The 15,099-nt window shown below is 40.8% G+C and overlaps 2 protein-coding genes and 1 long non-coding RNA gene across 15 annotated transcripts in view; 2 read left to right on the top strand and 1 right to left on the bottom strand.

Annotated features, from left to right (window-relative positions):
- The window catches only part of SLX4IP (SLX4 interacting protein), a 79,348-nt gene extending 73,812 nt beyond the window's left edge, over positions 1 to 5,536 (top strand). For 10 of the 12 annotated variants that reach the window (XM_054196754.1, XM_054196761.1, XM_054196760.1 and 7 more), the window contains 2 exons: positions 2,163 to 2,272; positions 3,778 to 5,535. In XM_054196754.1, coding sequence (XP_054052729.1) covers positions 2,163 to 2,272; positions 3,778 to 4,591 — 924 coding nt within the window. In that variant the 3' untranslated portion in view covers positions 4,592 to 5,535. Of the gene's footprint in view, positions 1 to 2,162; positions 2,273 to 3,777 lie in introns of all 12 variants that reach the window. The other 2 variants (XM_054196762.1, XM_054196763.1) reach the window with 1 other exon arrangement.
- A 2,537-nt stretch (positions 5,537 to 8,073) lies between these two features.
- Positions 8,074 to 11,635, top strand: LOC128907510 (uncharacterized). Of its 2 annotated transcripts, XR_008465646.1 has the most exons (5): positions 8,074 to 8,661; positions 8,779 to 8,829; positions 9,324 to 9,547; positions 10,677 to 10,756; positions 11,568 to 11,635. It is a non-coding gene; the product is annotated as an uncharacterized LOC128907510 (long non-coding RNA). The 2 variants fall into 2 exon arrangements; XR_008465645.1 differs by having other exon boundaries at positions 10,677 to 11,633.
- A 933-nt stretch (positions 11,636 to 12,568) lies between these two features.
- JAG1 (jagged canonical Notch ligand 1) overlaps positions 12,569 to 15,099 on the bottom strand; it is a 36,509-nt gene continuing 33,978 nt past the window's right edge. Inside the window, exon 26 of the mRNA XM_054196469.1 lies at positions 12,569 to 14,557. Coding sequence (XP_054052444.1) covers positions 14,100 to 14,557 — 458 coding nt within the window. The 3' untranslated portion in view covers positions 12,569 to 14,099. The remainder of the gene's footprint in view (positions 14,558 to 15,099) is intronic.

Consider the following 15,099-nt stretch of genomic DNA (forward strand, 5'->3'; position numbering starts at 1 on the left):
CCTTAACCCTTTTTTGTCACAGCGTTATGTGATAAGTTATTTGAAAACAAAATAAAAGGTTGACGACAGTGTCGTGAGGGAATGTGTTAGCCCTTCACCTCTGGACCATTAACTCCAGTCTGACTCAACTCACAAGTGACACGGCTTCGTCATCTTCGCCTCTCTCCAGGGTCTGCTCTTCACACCGCGGCGTGACGGTACGCTGCAGGCAACGATCACACACAGTTCATAATCAGATGCCAGTTAGAGCTGAGGTTTATTGCTTATCTGCAGTAGTGAGCACGTGTGGACAGGAACTGTCCCCAGTCCTCCTCTGGATTTTGTCCAAAGCGGTACTTTCCATGCGTTGCTTGCCGCATCTACTAGAATTGCTGTAGTGGAGTGGTGATCCTGTCATGGTCTGCTGTGTCAAGGGCTGAAGAAGATTTAATAGAATTAGCCTTACCAGTTACCATAAAGCAGAAATTCAAATGCTTCTGCTCGTGCTCCTCTTCTCTGGCTAAGTAAGAGTGCTCTCCAGCTGCGTTGGTGCAGCGTGATTGTGCAAGATCCTCCGGCCTGAGTTGTGTGAATGTTACTGGAAATCTGAATCGTTTCTACAGACTTTACCGTTAAGAGTCTGCGTCTTCTCTTAAAATTAGCAAAGCTCTCGAGTATCTTAATAATATTCCCTTCTTTAATAGTTTACAAAATATGAAAATGTATTTAGTCAAATTAGGGGAGTCCATACCTCTAACAAGAATAGAAGCAGCAATTAATCCCTCAGATTAAACTAGTTAGGCTTGATTTCTGAGGTTGAAATCACATTGCATGTATGTCTCATGTGTTTTCTGCCTGCTGTAAACACACGTGTTGCACCATTAGTGAACCGAACTTCATGCATCTAACAATACACACAAACACGTTTGCGCAATTTGCCTCTGAAAGGAAGGCTCAAAACAGCTGTAGTTTTTTAAACTGTCAAAATGGCTTTATTTCTTTGCCTGACTACCCTCTTTCTGCTTACAAAACAGGAAGTTGTTTTCACTGGCTTATTCTTCTGGAAAAAGCAGTGAGGTTTACCCCCTCTCCTTTAAAATAGAAATAAAAATGGGCAGGATCGAATCCCCCGTAGATGACAGGTTCCTGAGCGGTGTTCCGGGCAGCAGTCATGTCCACGCTTTAGCCTTGCGCCTCCGCAGTCCCTCTCTGCTTTCTTCAGTTCTTTCATACCACCTGGCTCCAGTTGTGCTGGCTTCATCGTGCGGAGCAAGAAACGGTATGAATAAGCGCTCCCTACGTCTGCTGAGCCCCGATCAGAAGTTGCATCATGCAGGCTGAGGAAGAAAAATGCTATCAAAGAAAAGGGGATGCACAAAGCCTCTTCTCTTCTTGACTTTGCCACATTTTTTTCTCTCCTCTCCGTAGCCTCAGAGATAATACTTTTTTGAAGTATGTGGTAGTTAACAGTGAAGTCAGCAACTGGCCCTTCTCTCATTGAGATTGTTTCATTGTGAAAGGAAATGCTCACAGCTTGAAGAAAAAGAGCATTTTCCTTCCCTCCCTCTCGCCCCAATCTCGTATTATATAAAACCATGGTGCTGCTGTTAGCTGAGACCAGAAAGAATTCCCTTGTTGTCCTGTAGTCGCCAACCACTACAAGCTGCGAGCGTTTGAATGTTAGCATTAAAAGTTTTAACCCTTGCCTTCTTAAATGAGCAAATAACACTCTGTATATTTTTTGGTAAGTATGGAAAATTATGGGAATTCTTCTGAGAATAAGTGTATAGACCGCTGCGCCAGTCAGTCTCTTCAGAGAAAAAACTGACAAACATGCTCCTGTCTGCAAGAGAGATTCCTGGCATTTGTCACAGTTTGAGCCACAAAGATGTCAAATATTTGCCAACAGTTTCCTCAGACGGTTTGGAAAGCTCCGTCCTTTACATTGCAGTCTTGTTTGTTTGCGGTATATTTTAGCATATGAAATATGCTCGTTGGGAGTCTGAAAGGGGAGGGAACTGACTAGACTACCAAATATTAAAAGATTAAAAATAATTCTGTTTCTCTTAGACTGCTCAGATCAAAATAATAAAGAACATCTGTAAGTCTTAGTATTAGAAACGGAGTTTTATGTTGAATAATCATAGCTTGATGTTTTAAACCTGTGTTTTCTTTTGGAGCAGAAAGAAGAACTTTCCAATGGGACGTCTGAATACTTTACTGAGTCTGCTGAGAACAAGAAGCTTAAGATTAGTCTGAATGAACAGATAAAGCAAGACATCTTGAAAAAAATGTATGTCACTATTCTTTCTAAGGTGTAAAATGTATAATCTGGTAAAATTTGGGTAAATGGAATCTAGCCTATGTAATAAAACTTCAAATAATATAGACTCCTTTGCAAAAGATTATTTTAAATTACTAAGAGACTACTTAGTGTAGTGTAGCTTATTCACTTTGGTGTAGATAAGCACATAAAATGATCGTCGTTGTTTTGTAGGGCATGAAAAAAGCTATTACAACCCACATAGATATCTCGCGTAGCGCTAGGCAGAATAAAAACAGGGTGTTTTTTCCTTGAATGAAGCTCTGAGCCAAAATAAACGTGATGTTAGAATCTGGTGAAAAACACTTTGCAAATATAGGTTTTGTTCATTTTGAGAGTCTGCAGTGTACCACCATACTAGTCTGGATCTTTGGTCACCGTTAACGAGTGTCCCTCGTGTAGTGGATGGAGAGGGTTAGTTAGCTGAACATTTTACTGGTCCTCTGCTGTACCAGGATGCTATTCTTACCTGCGCAACCCCAAATCAGCTGTGGAATTGGGGATTTGCTGTGAGTCCTGGCAACTTTTCTTTTTACCCATGTTGTCTCATCTGTATTGTGTTTAGAAATGAGATTAGATTTGGAGGTAACACCAGCTCTACCTATTTTAGAGGAGACCCCTTTCTGAAGAGTTAGTTATGCCGACCTGGGAACTGCTTGGCATCAGCAGAGCAGCAGAAAGCAGTCTCAGCATGGGACAATCCAGAGCAGTATCTTCAGACTCAAAATCTTACATAGGCAGCTACAATACTTATGCACAAAGTTCATCTTGCAGCTGATGTGAAAGCTAGATTTCTGGGTAACGCACTGCTGAGGAGCGTTTCTGTACTGACACCCCATCATGTCCCTTGCGATTCCATTTTTCCTCTATAAATCCTTTAGAATATCATCTACTTGCATTACCTAAGTCCTTCCCAGATGAACGGGCTTGATATTAGATGAGTAGTGGTTAACTTTAAAGTAATGCTTTGAAACGTCCTGGGAAAAATTCCAGAGGAACATTCTAAAATAGAGATTAGAAACTCTCACACAGACACACACGCGCTGCCTCTCCCTGCCTGCCCCCCTCTATTCTTTAGATATACATTATGCATGTGAATATATGGGAATGGTTTGAAATCGTTTAGGCACTTATGAAATACTATTTTATCTAGCCTGTTTGGGAAGGAATTCAATATACTTATGCAGGGTTGACCTTTAACATCTGTAATGAATCCAGTTCTGCCTCTTGGAACAGAATGCGAACTCCTTCATGGCTTAGTCATTAATAAATAGGGTTCCTCTAGTGCAGTGGAAAATCAGATGGATAACACTTGATATTACCCACGCTAGACAAACATTACTGCTTGTCAATATGATATACAGGGCTTTTTTCCATGTTCAGAAAGAGGGTTGACCTAGTGGTGTTTCGGAGTTTGTAAGGAGGGATGATTGAGGCAGAATTTAATTTAAAAACAAAATTCTTCTTTATTGCAGTGTGAAAAGGACAAAAACAAAGAAAAGTAGCACGAGCAAACCTCAAATCAGCAAGGACTTCAACAAAGTGTATCTTGGCTCAGTGGACTTGCAGACAGGGAACAGAAAGAACGACTGTCAGACTTCTCTCGGTCCTCAATCTGAAGTGAAATGTAGGAGTACAGGACAGCTAAAAGACTGCATAAATACAGCTGAGAGCAACTTGGAGCTTCCTGTTTTAGAGCTGGAAAATCACGTTAATCAGAGACAGCCAGATGATGTTAGCAGCCAGCAAAAACCTCACTCTGTGGAGTGGCTGAAGTCGAGTCTTCTAAGCGAGAACCCCCCTTGTAGCTATGAGTCAGCACTGCTGGGTCCAAAACAAAGTCTAAAAGTGACCAAAACACAGGCTCAACAAAAGAGCTGTGGTGCAGAAGAAAAGTTCAGGAAAAAAGTGTCCTCTGAAGGGGCTTCTTTAATTCCTAGCAATACAGAAATGAGTAAGTGCGATGATGATTGTTTAGGTCTATTCCTGGCGGAGAAGACCCCGCTTAATTCCCGGTTGTTTTCTAAACAAGACATGACAGAGACTGCTACGTCTGGTGAGGAGTCACTAACTTTGGGAAAAAACCTCTCCCGGCCTCTTTCTGTGAGGAACAATATACTACAGACAAACAAAAATGAGCCGAGCACAACCACTGAAGAATTGCCTGGGATGCCATTATCGTCTTCAGAACTGCAGCCTGTGTCTTCAGAGGAGCTTCCCCAAAAAAGAAAAAAAGAAGCTGAAAATGGTCTCAGGAAGTTGAAACTGCGAAGGCTTAAGAAGTCATAAAGTCTGAAATATTACCTTGATGGCACGGGTGGACAGCCAAATTTGTGTTTGGAAAGCAGATGCAAAAAGTAGGAAGCAATTCAAAATATTGAACAATAATAAAAATGCAAAGACAAAATTAGCTCAAACTTTTAAAGAAAATTTAGTTAACTAAGTTTCTTAGTCATTTGGAACTGTAATGAAGATAATTCTGTTAAGTTATTTGGAATTAGGCATGAATATTGTATGTAGTATTTATAGAAAGAAAAATCTTATAAAATAATATTTACTAAGCAAAGTTTTAGATCTGTGTATGTTTTAGTACCATTAAAAAGTCATATCAGCTGATGGCAGCAAAAGTTAAAACCGCTTTCGTGATCTGTTAGCAGCTGCAGTTATTCAGTGTTTTGCTTGTTTCTGAACACGTAGTTTATTTTAGTAAAAATTAATCCTTTCTCTCTCTGTGTTAGGAAGTTCATGCTTTATTCACATGGTCTTTACAACCGTAAGGCGAATTGAGGTTATTTCAAATAAATCTTTAACCAGGATTTAACGCTGCTGGTAACTTAAGGCCCACCTTTTCGGCGAGGTTTCAAAACAACTTGCGCAGTTTTGATATGACCCTGTATTTCTAACCCGGGTTGTGGGCACAAGCGATCGTGCATTCAGTCTTTGGGAGAAGGAAGATTGGTTTATATATGTAGTCACCTGGATGTGCAAGCATTGCTATTGGGAAAAATTCATACATAAACATGCATACACATCTTTGTGCATTGACGCTTCAAAATCAGGCCTTGTTGGTCTGCAACCTGTTTTTCAGGTGTTAGCGATACCCAAGTTATTTCTTATTTTAAGATAGAGGTAATTTTTAATTGTACAGTGCATTTTAACACTGCTTTTGCAACTTGTATGGAAATGTAACTTTTTATTTCATGCTTATCTTTTTAAAGTGTTTAAAATAAAATTTTAAGCAATTTTCTTTCATCGTTCTCTCCAAAACAGCGCGACCACAGATGTTTTATGTGAAGCAATTGTGAAAAATACTGCTGACACATAGCTGTGACTGTGGATGTCCTCTTTTAGGTTAAGACGAAGATTCACATCAATGAGCATTAGATGGGTAGCGTAATCCAGGTCCTTATGAGAGTTAGCAGTTGACAGCAAGAAACTGCCAACTGAGCAGCTTCTTCCTGCTATAAACAGCTTCTGCTTTTGCCGTAAATCAAAAAGATTCTGCATGCCTGCTCTAAGACGTTTTCTCTTTTTTCTTTCAGCCTGTTTGCGTGCTGTTTCTCACAGGGCTTTGCAGTAGCTAATGCTTACCAATCTTCAGGCTCTGCAAAAACGGCTTTCCTAATAACAAGCAAAAGCGAGGCTGCAAATGAACCGGGGTATGGAGGAAGAATGGCCTGAGGTCTGTTTACTGTTATCTTTTTATGGGCATGAGATACTGGGCCAGGAAGGGAGTAAAAAGCACCTTTTTGATGGACTTAAGAGGTGTAAGGACATTTAACGAAGTATTTATCAGAAAAATAAGAGTGATTGAAATAGAATCATTTAATAGTTTATGTTAATGTTTTAGCATCTATTTTCTGGATGGCTTATGCTTGCTTTTCCAAACTGGCAAACGCACTGATTGTATGTGTGAAAATCGGGGGTGGTCTTGAGCAAGTATGCCCCAAACTACTATTGCTAACAGTTTGGGATTCCGAAGCTTCCCTTCTTGCCTCTCTCCTCTCCAAATCCATTTAACTCGAGTATTAGAAACCAGAGGGCAACCGCATATAGAGTTTGTATCATCACATGCTGTTATTATCTGTATTTCAACCTTAGAATTATGATTTAGTTTTAATCTGAACTGAATAACATACCTGCACACACCCTTACAAATGGATGTCATACGTACATGGGGGGCTCGGGTAAATTAAATCGTTGTCTGTATAGCTAAGAACGCTTGATTTTTCCTTCAGGATATTTTGTTATGTTGCTTACAATGCTGTTTCCCATAACCTTGTTGATAGCAGGGTAATCTTTTTAAAATGGTGATCTTGTAACAGTAAGAAATGCAGGGCTAGATTGATTAAAGCTCTTAGAGCCTAGAGTCAGAACAAACACCAGTGGACTTTCTCAAAAGTGCATAGTTGCATCATTCTTACTGTAATTACTGACTCGTTAGGTTCCTAGGCTCTTTGTAGCTGCGTACTTAGAGCTTAGTTACTTTAAAAAGTTGTCTGTTAGATCCCCTCGGAAAGGCAGATATTCAAGGAAAAAGCTTTGAATTCATGCTCGTTTCTGGATTTTAGATGGTGTTGCTGCTCAAAACTGTGCTTTTTTTTTAGAATAGTCCTACTGCACAGACAAAAGTTTCCCTTTTGCAAACCTTAGGGGTGTGTTACATGACGCCGTGACGTCCAGGCTGTATCGTTACCATATGCCTCTGTTATCTCTGCGCTTTAAGCCCAAGGTTCTCTCCTCAGTCTTTGCATTTGTCTTTATCTACAATCCACCTGCATCCAGATCACTGGGAGAGGTGTGCTCTGACACGCTCTTGAACCACAAACCTGATTTCTTAAATCAGGTTTGGGGTGGGGGGGGTGAAGAAGCTGGAAACTGAGCTGGAGTAAAATTAGCAATTTGCAAGTCTTGGCCTTGGCTTTCTGTTCCCAATTTGCTTCAGAGCAGCATTAGCATACCTTTCTGTTAAAAGGAATAAATATTTAAGTCTGTGTTCAGTTCTGAAACTGCCATTGAAGCACAGAAACTAATTCTTTGGTTCATTTATTTTTTCATGTAGATTTGTGTGTTGTATTGGTTTGGGTTTTTTTACTTGCAGAGCTTCTTTGAACTCCTCTGACACATGTGTAGATCTGAGACTAGCTAAAGCCCGCAGTGCAGAGCTTACATTGAAAAATACATATTTGTCTTAAAGAGAAACAACTGTTTATTCTAAACCAGGCAGCTTTGGTGGGGTTTTTTGGTGCTTTTTTTGTTTTCTTTAAATGAATCATCTGGTTAATTTGGTCTGTGCTGTTTGCTGATAGTGAAACAGTCCTTTCCTAGCCAAACACTTTCTCATGTGTGCAGACTATCGTTTCCATTATTCTTTACATCAAAGTACTTAAAAAATATTTGTTTAGCTAACTTTTGTGTTTAAACACACATCAAAAGCCAGACCAGCCTTTTACATAGTTATTTATAAAGAGGAAGCAGGCTGATGTGAAATCTCCCTTGCCCACTGTTGATGGGTAGGAAGGTTTTAACTATCGCAAGAGTTATTTTGAGTAATAAGCTTTGTGCTAGTTCTGATATTATCTGCCAGGTTGTAGTTCTGCACACCAGGGTCGAGAGCGTATGTTCGCGTCTTATTACAACTGTGTAGCCGCATTTCTGTCTTACGCTTGGCTTGAAGAATTTCAAGAGCACCTGTTTCTAACAAAAAAAGGAGTATTTTAAGGACCAAAACTTTTCTTGCTACAGAAAGTTTTGCCCAAGTGTGGTGTTAAGTAGCCTTCTGAAGGCGTTTGTTTTGTCAGTGGGAACTTCCTTCCCTCTTGCCCCTCTGCAGGTGGGTCACCGAGTTCTAATTGACATTTTATATCATCATCTCATTGGCTTTTGACTGAAAAATGGATTACTTCTCAGGAAGAAGATGGAGGAATACTTTTTTTGTTTGCAGTTCAAACGAGAAAGATTTAAAATGCATTAGACTATCCCAGATTGCGTGTTATGAGCAGTTAGCTCCTTGCCTATATCAGTATCTAATGAAAGGTTTAATGCTGTATTAAAGCACTGTAATGCAGGCTTGAGCAAACAATGAACAGTATCAAGAGTCTTTTAGCCAGCAGTGGGAAGTGTGGGTTGGCCTCAGAAATTAGCTTTAATAAAAGGCACTCCTCACTTCTTTGCTTTCTGCTTTTTTGCTTCTCTAATAAGCATTAACTAGCATCCAAAACCCGACGTGAAGGAGGTGATGTGGGATGGGGGAAGAGCAGCGCAGCGAGCCTTTCATCACAGGGATATCAAAGCCTTCTGCAGCTGAACCTGGGAGGAATATGAATATGCTTATTTTGACAGTTGGGGCAGCACTGAGGGTAAGCAATTTCTTCAAGGTAAAGCAAGCCGGTTAAGGAACTCGTACTGCAAATTCTTTCGTCAACTCGTTCAAATATTTTTGAGCACAGTTCTTGTTCGCTTTTTTTTTTCCCCAGATAATTTAAATGGAACCTGGTAGTGCGTGACCTTTCCACGGTGGCAGTAAGGTGACGTTTTTAGACGGGGGCTGTTTGTTTGTTTGGTGTTGGCTTATGCTGAGAAATCGTAAGAGAGTTGTGAAAATGATGTAGTGTCACAGGGCATTTCAGCTGTCACCTGGAAATTGTCCAGGGAATTAACCTCCACCATCCTACCTCCTCTGCTATCCATTTCAATTATTCCAGAGCTGGGAATTACTTCCTGTGAGAGCTGACAACGCACCTTTTTTGAATGAGAATTTCACTGATTTGCTCCCATTCTGTCAAAATTAAATCCCTTAGTGTAGCTGAGACGGAGTAACTCGGTAGTAGGAATTGGTAATCTAGCTCCGTAACTGCTTTATTTGATGCCATAATAATTATCTTTTTGATTTATGCATCAGATCTTTAAAGAAAAGTGTCTTGAGCTATAATTCTAGAGATGGGCATGCCCCTGTTTAATATTAATATGATCTCATAGTGCTAGAATGAAAAGAATAGAGATTTATTTCCCCACCCTGTAGAGAAACTGGTTGAAACCATTTGCACATCACAGAGAAGGCGCTCGCTGGAAGATCTGGGCTGGAACTCCGGTCTGACGCCCCGTCTGATACCAGAGGGCTCCCGTGCTGCCCCAGTTCTGGGTAAGGCCTCTGCCGAACCTCCAGTTGGCGGCCGACAGACCCTTCAGAACCTTCACCGCTTTCCTCCTCCTCACCCCCAGAAATCACAATTCATTGTTGCACAGGTATTTTACTCTTTTGTTCCCTCTTTTGGGAACAATAGGTAACCTTTGAATGCAAACTCTGTGCGCTGAACAGTAATCGCGATGGCCACCGGTGAAATGCTGATGGCCAATGCTGAAAAAGGGGAAGCTGACAAATTCTCAAATATTCTTTAACATTTTTGCTCTGTTTAGAAAGGGGAGGGGGAGCTTGCACAATCACTTCCATCTTCTAGGGAAAAAAGGCTGAATTTGGTACTTCCCTTGTCAGAACTTCTCATCTTTCCATACTCTAATAAAAACATGAAGCCTCTGCCTTGTGACTTGCTCCCGAGGGATTCTGGATCCCTGGATAGCTGGGGAGGCTGGAGCAGCCGCGCTGGGGGCTGGCAGATGAGGAGCTGGGCCCTGCAATCTTCTAGGAGCCATGGAGAGCGTAACCTTGTACATTTTCTAGCTCGGCAGAGAGCTGATTAATCCTATTAACTCTTGCTGTGCAGGGGTGTAAGATCTGTGGAAAGGAGCGTGGCTTCATCAGCGAAATTGCTTGAAGATGCCAGTCTCGTCTTGAGACCCTGAACTACTTTATGTTACTTGCTGGGCTTCAGGTGTACAAGCGCTTGCCGGCTGTCACTGGCTCCTATTAGCAATGCAGAAATAGCTGTTCCCAAGGCCGTCTTTGCCCCGGTGCCATGAATATATTGGCGTTAAGGCTGCTGTAAGGTGCACCATCAGCACCTTTTCCCTAGTTACCTCTATGTAAGACGGGCCCTTTCCATGCGGAGGTGCAGCCGCTTTGATGTGGCTGCGTTCAGCTCCAGTTGAACCAAACCCAGATGCGACAGGTTCCATTAGCTGTAGGTATAGCAAAGCTGAGGACGCTAAGGGCAGAATTTTTTTTATTTTTTATTTTTGAAAGCCTCTGTGTTTAAATGGCGGCTCAGGAAGGACACATTTTTCAGTTCTTAGATGAATAAGGATCCAAAGAACAAATGGTAGCAGCGGGAAGCTTCTCCTGACTAAACAGAATGTATCTTCCTGGAGTAGTAAACTGTGAACTGGCAAAGTATAACTTCCACAAAAATAAATGTGCCTTGGTATTCTAATGGGAAAGCCTTAAACTTCATGTTTCTATTTATTTTCTTGACAACAGAAAACACTCCATAGAGCAACCCCCAGCTTGGTGGGGGTTCTGGGCTTTGGAAAGACCGTTTCTGCGTTAAGTTCACCCGTGTAAGTTTTGAAGCTACCACTGAGATACGAGGATATAATTTAAAAACATAATTACAGCGATTTCTCAGAATTCTTTTTCCCTCCTCCTGTACATCTTGTGTGGCTCTAACTTTGTAACGCTATGAGATAGCGATGAAATGAGTTATATGGGAAAAATAGGTTGTGCGTGGAGAAGCTCTGCAGTAATGAGACCTCTGCAGGGTCGATACAGTACTTTGTAGCGCCGGAAAGAAAGAAATGAATACTGTGCTCAAGGCTTTGACAAGTTTTGAAGCTTGAGGAACCCAGGTTTTGCTCTACACTGAGCCTTCAGAGATCTAAACAGCTTTGTCACTCTATTAAATCATCAAGTCTGTAAATAGAATTTGCCTCAGTGGGTTTTGAAGCAGCCTGTCAAATACACGTTCCCAGGACCAGCAGAAGCCCTATTTTTCTTTTTCTTTTGCTTAATAGAAGGCAGACTCAGATTTATTCCTACAAATTCAGGTATAAACATTTCAGTCATTTAGAAGAGGTAGCTGGTTTCTGCGTCATTGAATGGGAGACCTATGTGAACAGTAGGCTTCGGGAAGACGGCAAATTCAACATTAGACGTACAGAAAAGCGTTCGGTAAATAGCCTCACTTTGCGCTCTGAGGCAGGTGGAAGATTCTATTATCTTTAAGTGGCTGTTCTAGACAGGCCGCGTTTGCTTTATTGCGGATTGTTGAAGTCAAGGAACAAAGGGAAATAAATACTCCTGGGATTTGTTTGATGAGGAATTATTGAAGTGGTCAGCTGAAGCTAATCTTGTTGACTTCCCATTCAGCAGGCAGTACACTGGTGATTCTCCAGTACTTAAGTTATGTGGCACGTGATTGTGAAGAGTAAGAGCAGTCCTCCTTTCACGGCAGTGCAGCGCAAGTTAGAAATCGCATTTTAGAGTGAGTTTGAAATAAAAAGTAACACTAAATAGATTTTTGCCAGGTTTTTTTTTTTTTTTTAGACAGCTGTAAAAAAGGTACAGAAACAGAGTACGTCTCGCTAGCAGATTTTTTACGTGTTCATCATATTCACATCGCGGCAATCTTTATATAAAGTATCTGTATTTGCTACAAACGAAATATGGATGAAAAGGCCTAACCTTGCAGTGGGTTGCTTTAAGCTGAAGTACAAGAAGCAGCCTGACGCTATTATTATAACATTTTTTAATTGCGTTTGTTACACACTGTTCATTTTTCCTTCGGATTTGTACCAGCACCTGACCAAAACAAATTTGCAGCTTCATCACAAAAGTGTGTTAACTAAGACTGTCCGACAGCTAACCCCTACTTCTACATGCAGCCCCTCGTGCGCGGGAGGGGCTGCATGAGTTAAGCATTGAAAGCCGTTGTCTTGAATATTTCAAGAGTTTATTTTATGCTTTACAAAGCACTTTTTGCCCATTAGAAATCAGTATGATCTATGGATCCTTTCCCATCCAGGTCAGCAGTTTGTGTCTTGCCTAGCTACTTAGATTTGGTTACTACCTGGTGGCAGCTCATTGGCCCACGCAAAGTAAACTCGTTGCACAATTCCAGTCACATCATCCTCCTCCTCCTCTTAGAAGTACATGGAGCTATGTTAGCCAAAAGTCACTGAGAGCAAGGGACATGCTGCTTTCAAACCCCTTCAGTTTGATTGAGAGCCAGAGGGGACTGTGTAATCCTCTAACAAAACACCTGACTCCACTCAAATCGGCGGCAGGTCTTGGAGATGTAAACCGGCACCTGCCCCTGGTTTTGCACAACTCACTCATGGGGAGTGCCTCCGAGCTCAATAATCTCCACGCTCTTTCATGTTTTCATACAAAAAATTTAATAAATATTACTTTTCAAGATTTATTGCCAGGAACAACACATCAAAGATGCATTTTCATATAACACTAATATCACAATACAAGGTATCTTCGTGATCTCAATGGTTAACCACTGAGATTACTATGTTTATAAGCCTTTTGATCTTAAACGTCGTAATAGCACTTTGATTTCCTCACTTGTTAAGGCGGGCAGTGTAATCTATGGCAAACCTACACAGTGATCTTACTGGACATTCTACTGTTCAAGTATTCAACAACTAGCTTATTAGAATACTCCCTAAATGCAGTAGATTACAAAAAAAGTCAAATCTACAAGTGGTTCAGTATTACATATTCATGGTGAGAAAAAAAAAAATAATCAGAATTTACAAAATAAGATTGCTGTGTTTCCAACTTCACACGCTAATCTGATATTTTAATTACATGCAACCACTCACATTTCATCTACATAAAGTAATAGCTCAGTTTTGTTCCCTTAAACTGCTTCTTAGCAGATTATCTGCCTGTCACTCGTTTTTCAAGTCTAAAGCAGCAAAAAAATTTTCTAGTCTAATTATCTAAACTGCCTCAGTCAGTACTTACAAAGAGTCTTAAAGTGATACTATGGAAGGTGTTTCAAACGTTTGACATTGTACAAAAACCAGCATCAAGGCATGAAAGCCCATCCTATTAAAAATAAACTATTTTAGAACACCTTAGTTTTGGCATATAGGCAACATGTAACAAGAAAATAAATTCAAAATAGAGAAGCCACAAGCTTACAATGCTATCAAAAACCTTCAACTCTAAACACATACATATAAATAAAAAGGAATGATATTTTAAGGCTCTTGATTATTAAGTTAATAAATCAAATATACACAGTGATTAATAAAAAAAGAATTATTTACATATCTATACAAACTTCTATTTTTGACACATTTTCCTCTTTAAATTCTTCATTTACCAGCAACTGCTGACAAGTTCCCCCCACCCGCCCCCAACAAAAATACAATAAAAAAATAAATAATAAACTTATTTCTGATAGTTGCTGTGGTTCCGAGCTGCAAAGGCACTTTCAAATACAGAACTAGTTGTACGTCACCATAAAACCAATATACAAAAAACTCAAATTCAATAAATATAAATAAAATGTATTATTCTAAAGAAACTGTATAAATCGGGACATCTGGCAGAAAAAAAAAAAATTAACACTAAGGAAGAGTAATAAGGCTATGTAATACCTTATGAAACGTTTCGGTGATGTATCAGCTACAGCTGAATTTACATGAGGGCACTTTTGACTAGTTTTGCATAGATGTGAAATGCAGCACTTGGTATCCCAGCCAACCACAGCAACTATCATTGCCAGTGTAAGCCAGCTTGTCAAAACTTAAATTAACACAGGGATTCTAAGTAAATAATAGCCTTAGACTCAAATATTACACAACAGTTTAAGAACTACAAGCTCTTGAGTGCCTTTATAATGATATTTAAAGGCCCTGCATGGCAGCACCCCACTGTCTGCTATACGATGTACTCCATCCGATTTAGGCTTTGTGCACTTTCCAAGTCTCTGTTGTCTTGTTTATTTGTCCAGTTCGGGTGTTTTGTAGGTGTGCTGTTGGGGGGCTTTTCATCTCTGTCTACCAAAGTGTACGCTGGCTGCTTGGCAAATCGGGCCTTCTGCTGGTGTTTGTCCATGTCGTCTTCCTCCACCTCTGAATTGTGTGTCCTTATTTTGGCAATTTTAGAGTTTTTGTTTTCATAGTCTTTAATCGGGACAGTATTTGCTCCGTGTTTCTCAATGGGGTTCTTTATCTGGTTCAGCTGCTCCCTTACGTTGTTGGTAGTGTTGTCGTCGGAGGCCGTGTGAGTATGGCTGCTCTGCTTTCTGCGCTTTCGAATACACCAATAAAAAACAGTTACCAGGCAACAGATCCAGGCTACTGTTAGGACCGAGCTCAGTAACGGCACCAAGAAATCTGGAAGAGATACGAGACCGGTTAAACCTGCTGCAAACCAAGCGTTCCACTCAAGGCTTTCTACAAAGAAAACAAATCTCAGTTCTTAAGCCTGTGGTTTTTTCACTGGGGTCCGGACAGTAGCATAAAGATAATCTCGGCTCTTTTAGAATACAGGGTGTTTACAGTGAGTTTAGGACTCGGGAGTACTGTCCGAGAGCCCTCACGGAAAATGCCTTCCTCATGTGCACAGAGCCAGTCACGCTTCACGCTGCGTTCCCAGCTCCCAGAACATCTCCCAGCCCGAGGGCAGTTGGCTCCGTACCCACTGCGGTCATTCCTCTCTCCACCGGTGACTGTCAGTAAGATGCCAGTGCACGCCTGGCGCTACGTGGAAAGCTAATAATGGAGATTTCTGACCTGAACATTTAATTCATCCCATTTGGACAGTGGCATTGCCAGGTAAATACATGGAAGCTTTCAGAGCCAGGCAGCACGACTTCACTAGCATTCTTCTTCCTTACTTCTCCATGAAGGGGGCTGAAGAGTGGCAGCCCTTTTAA

This window comes from Rissa tridactyla, chromosome 3, assembly GCF_028500815.1.
Source record: "Rissa tridactyla isolate bRisTri1 chromosome 3, bRisTri1.patW.cur.20221130, whole genome shotgun sequence".
NCBI classification, from domain to species: domain Eukaryota; kingdom Metazoa; phylum Chordata; class Aves; order Charadriiformes; family Laridae; genus Rissa; species Rissa tridactyla.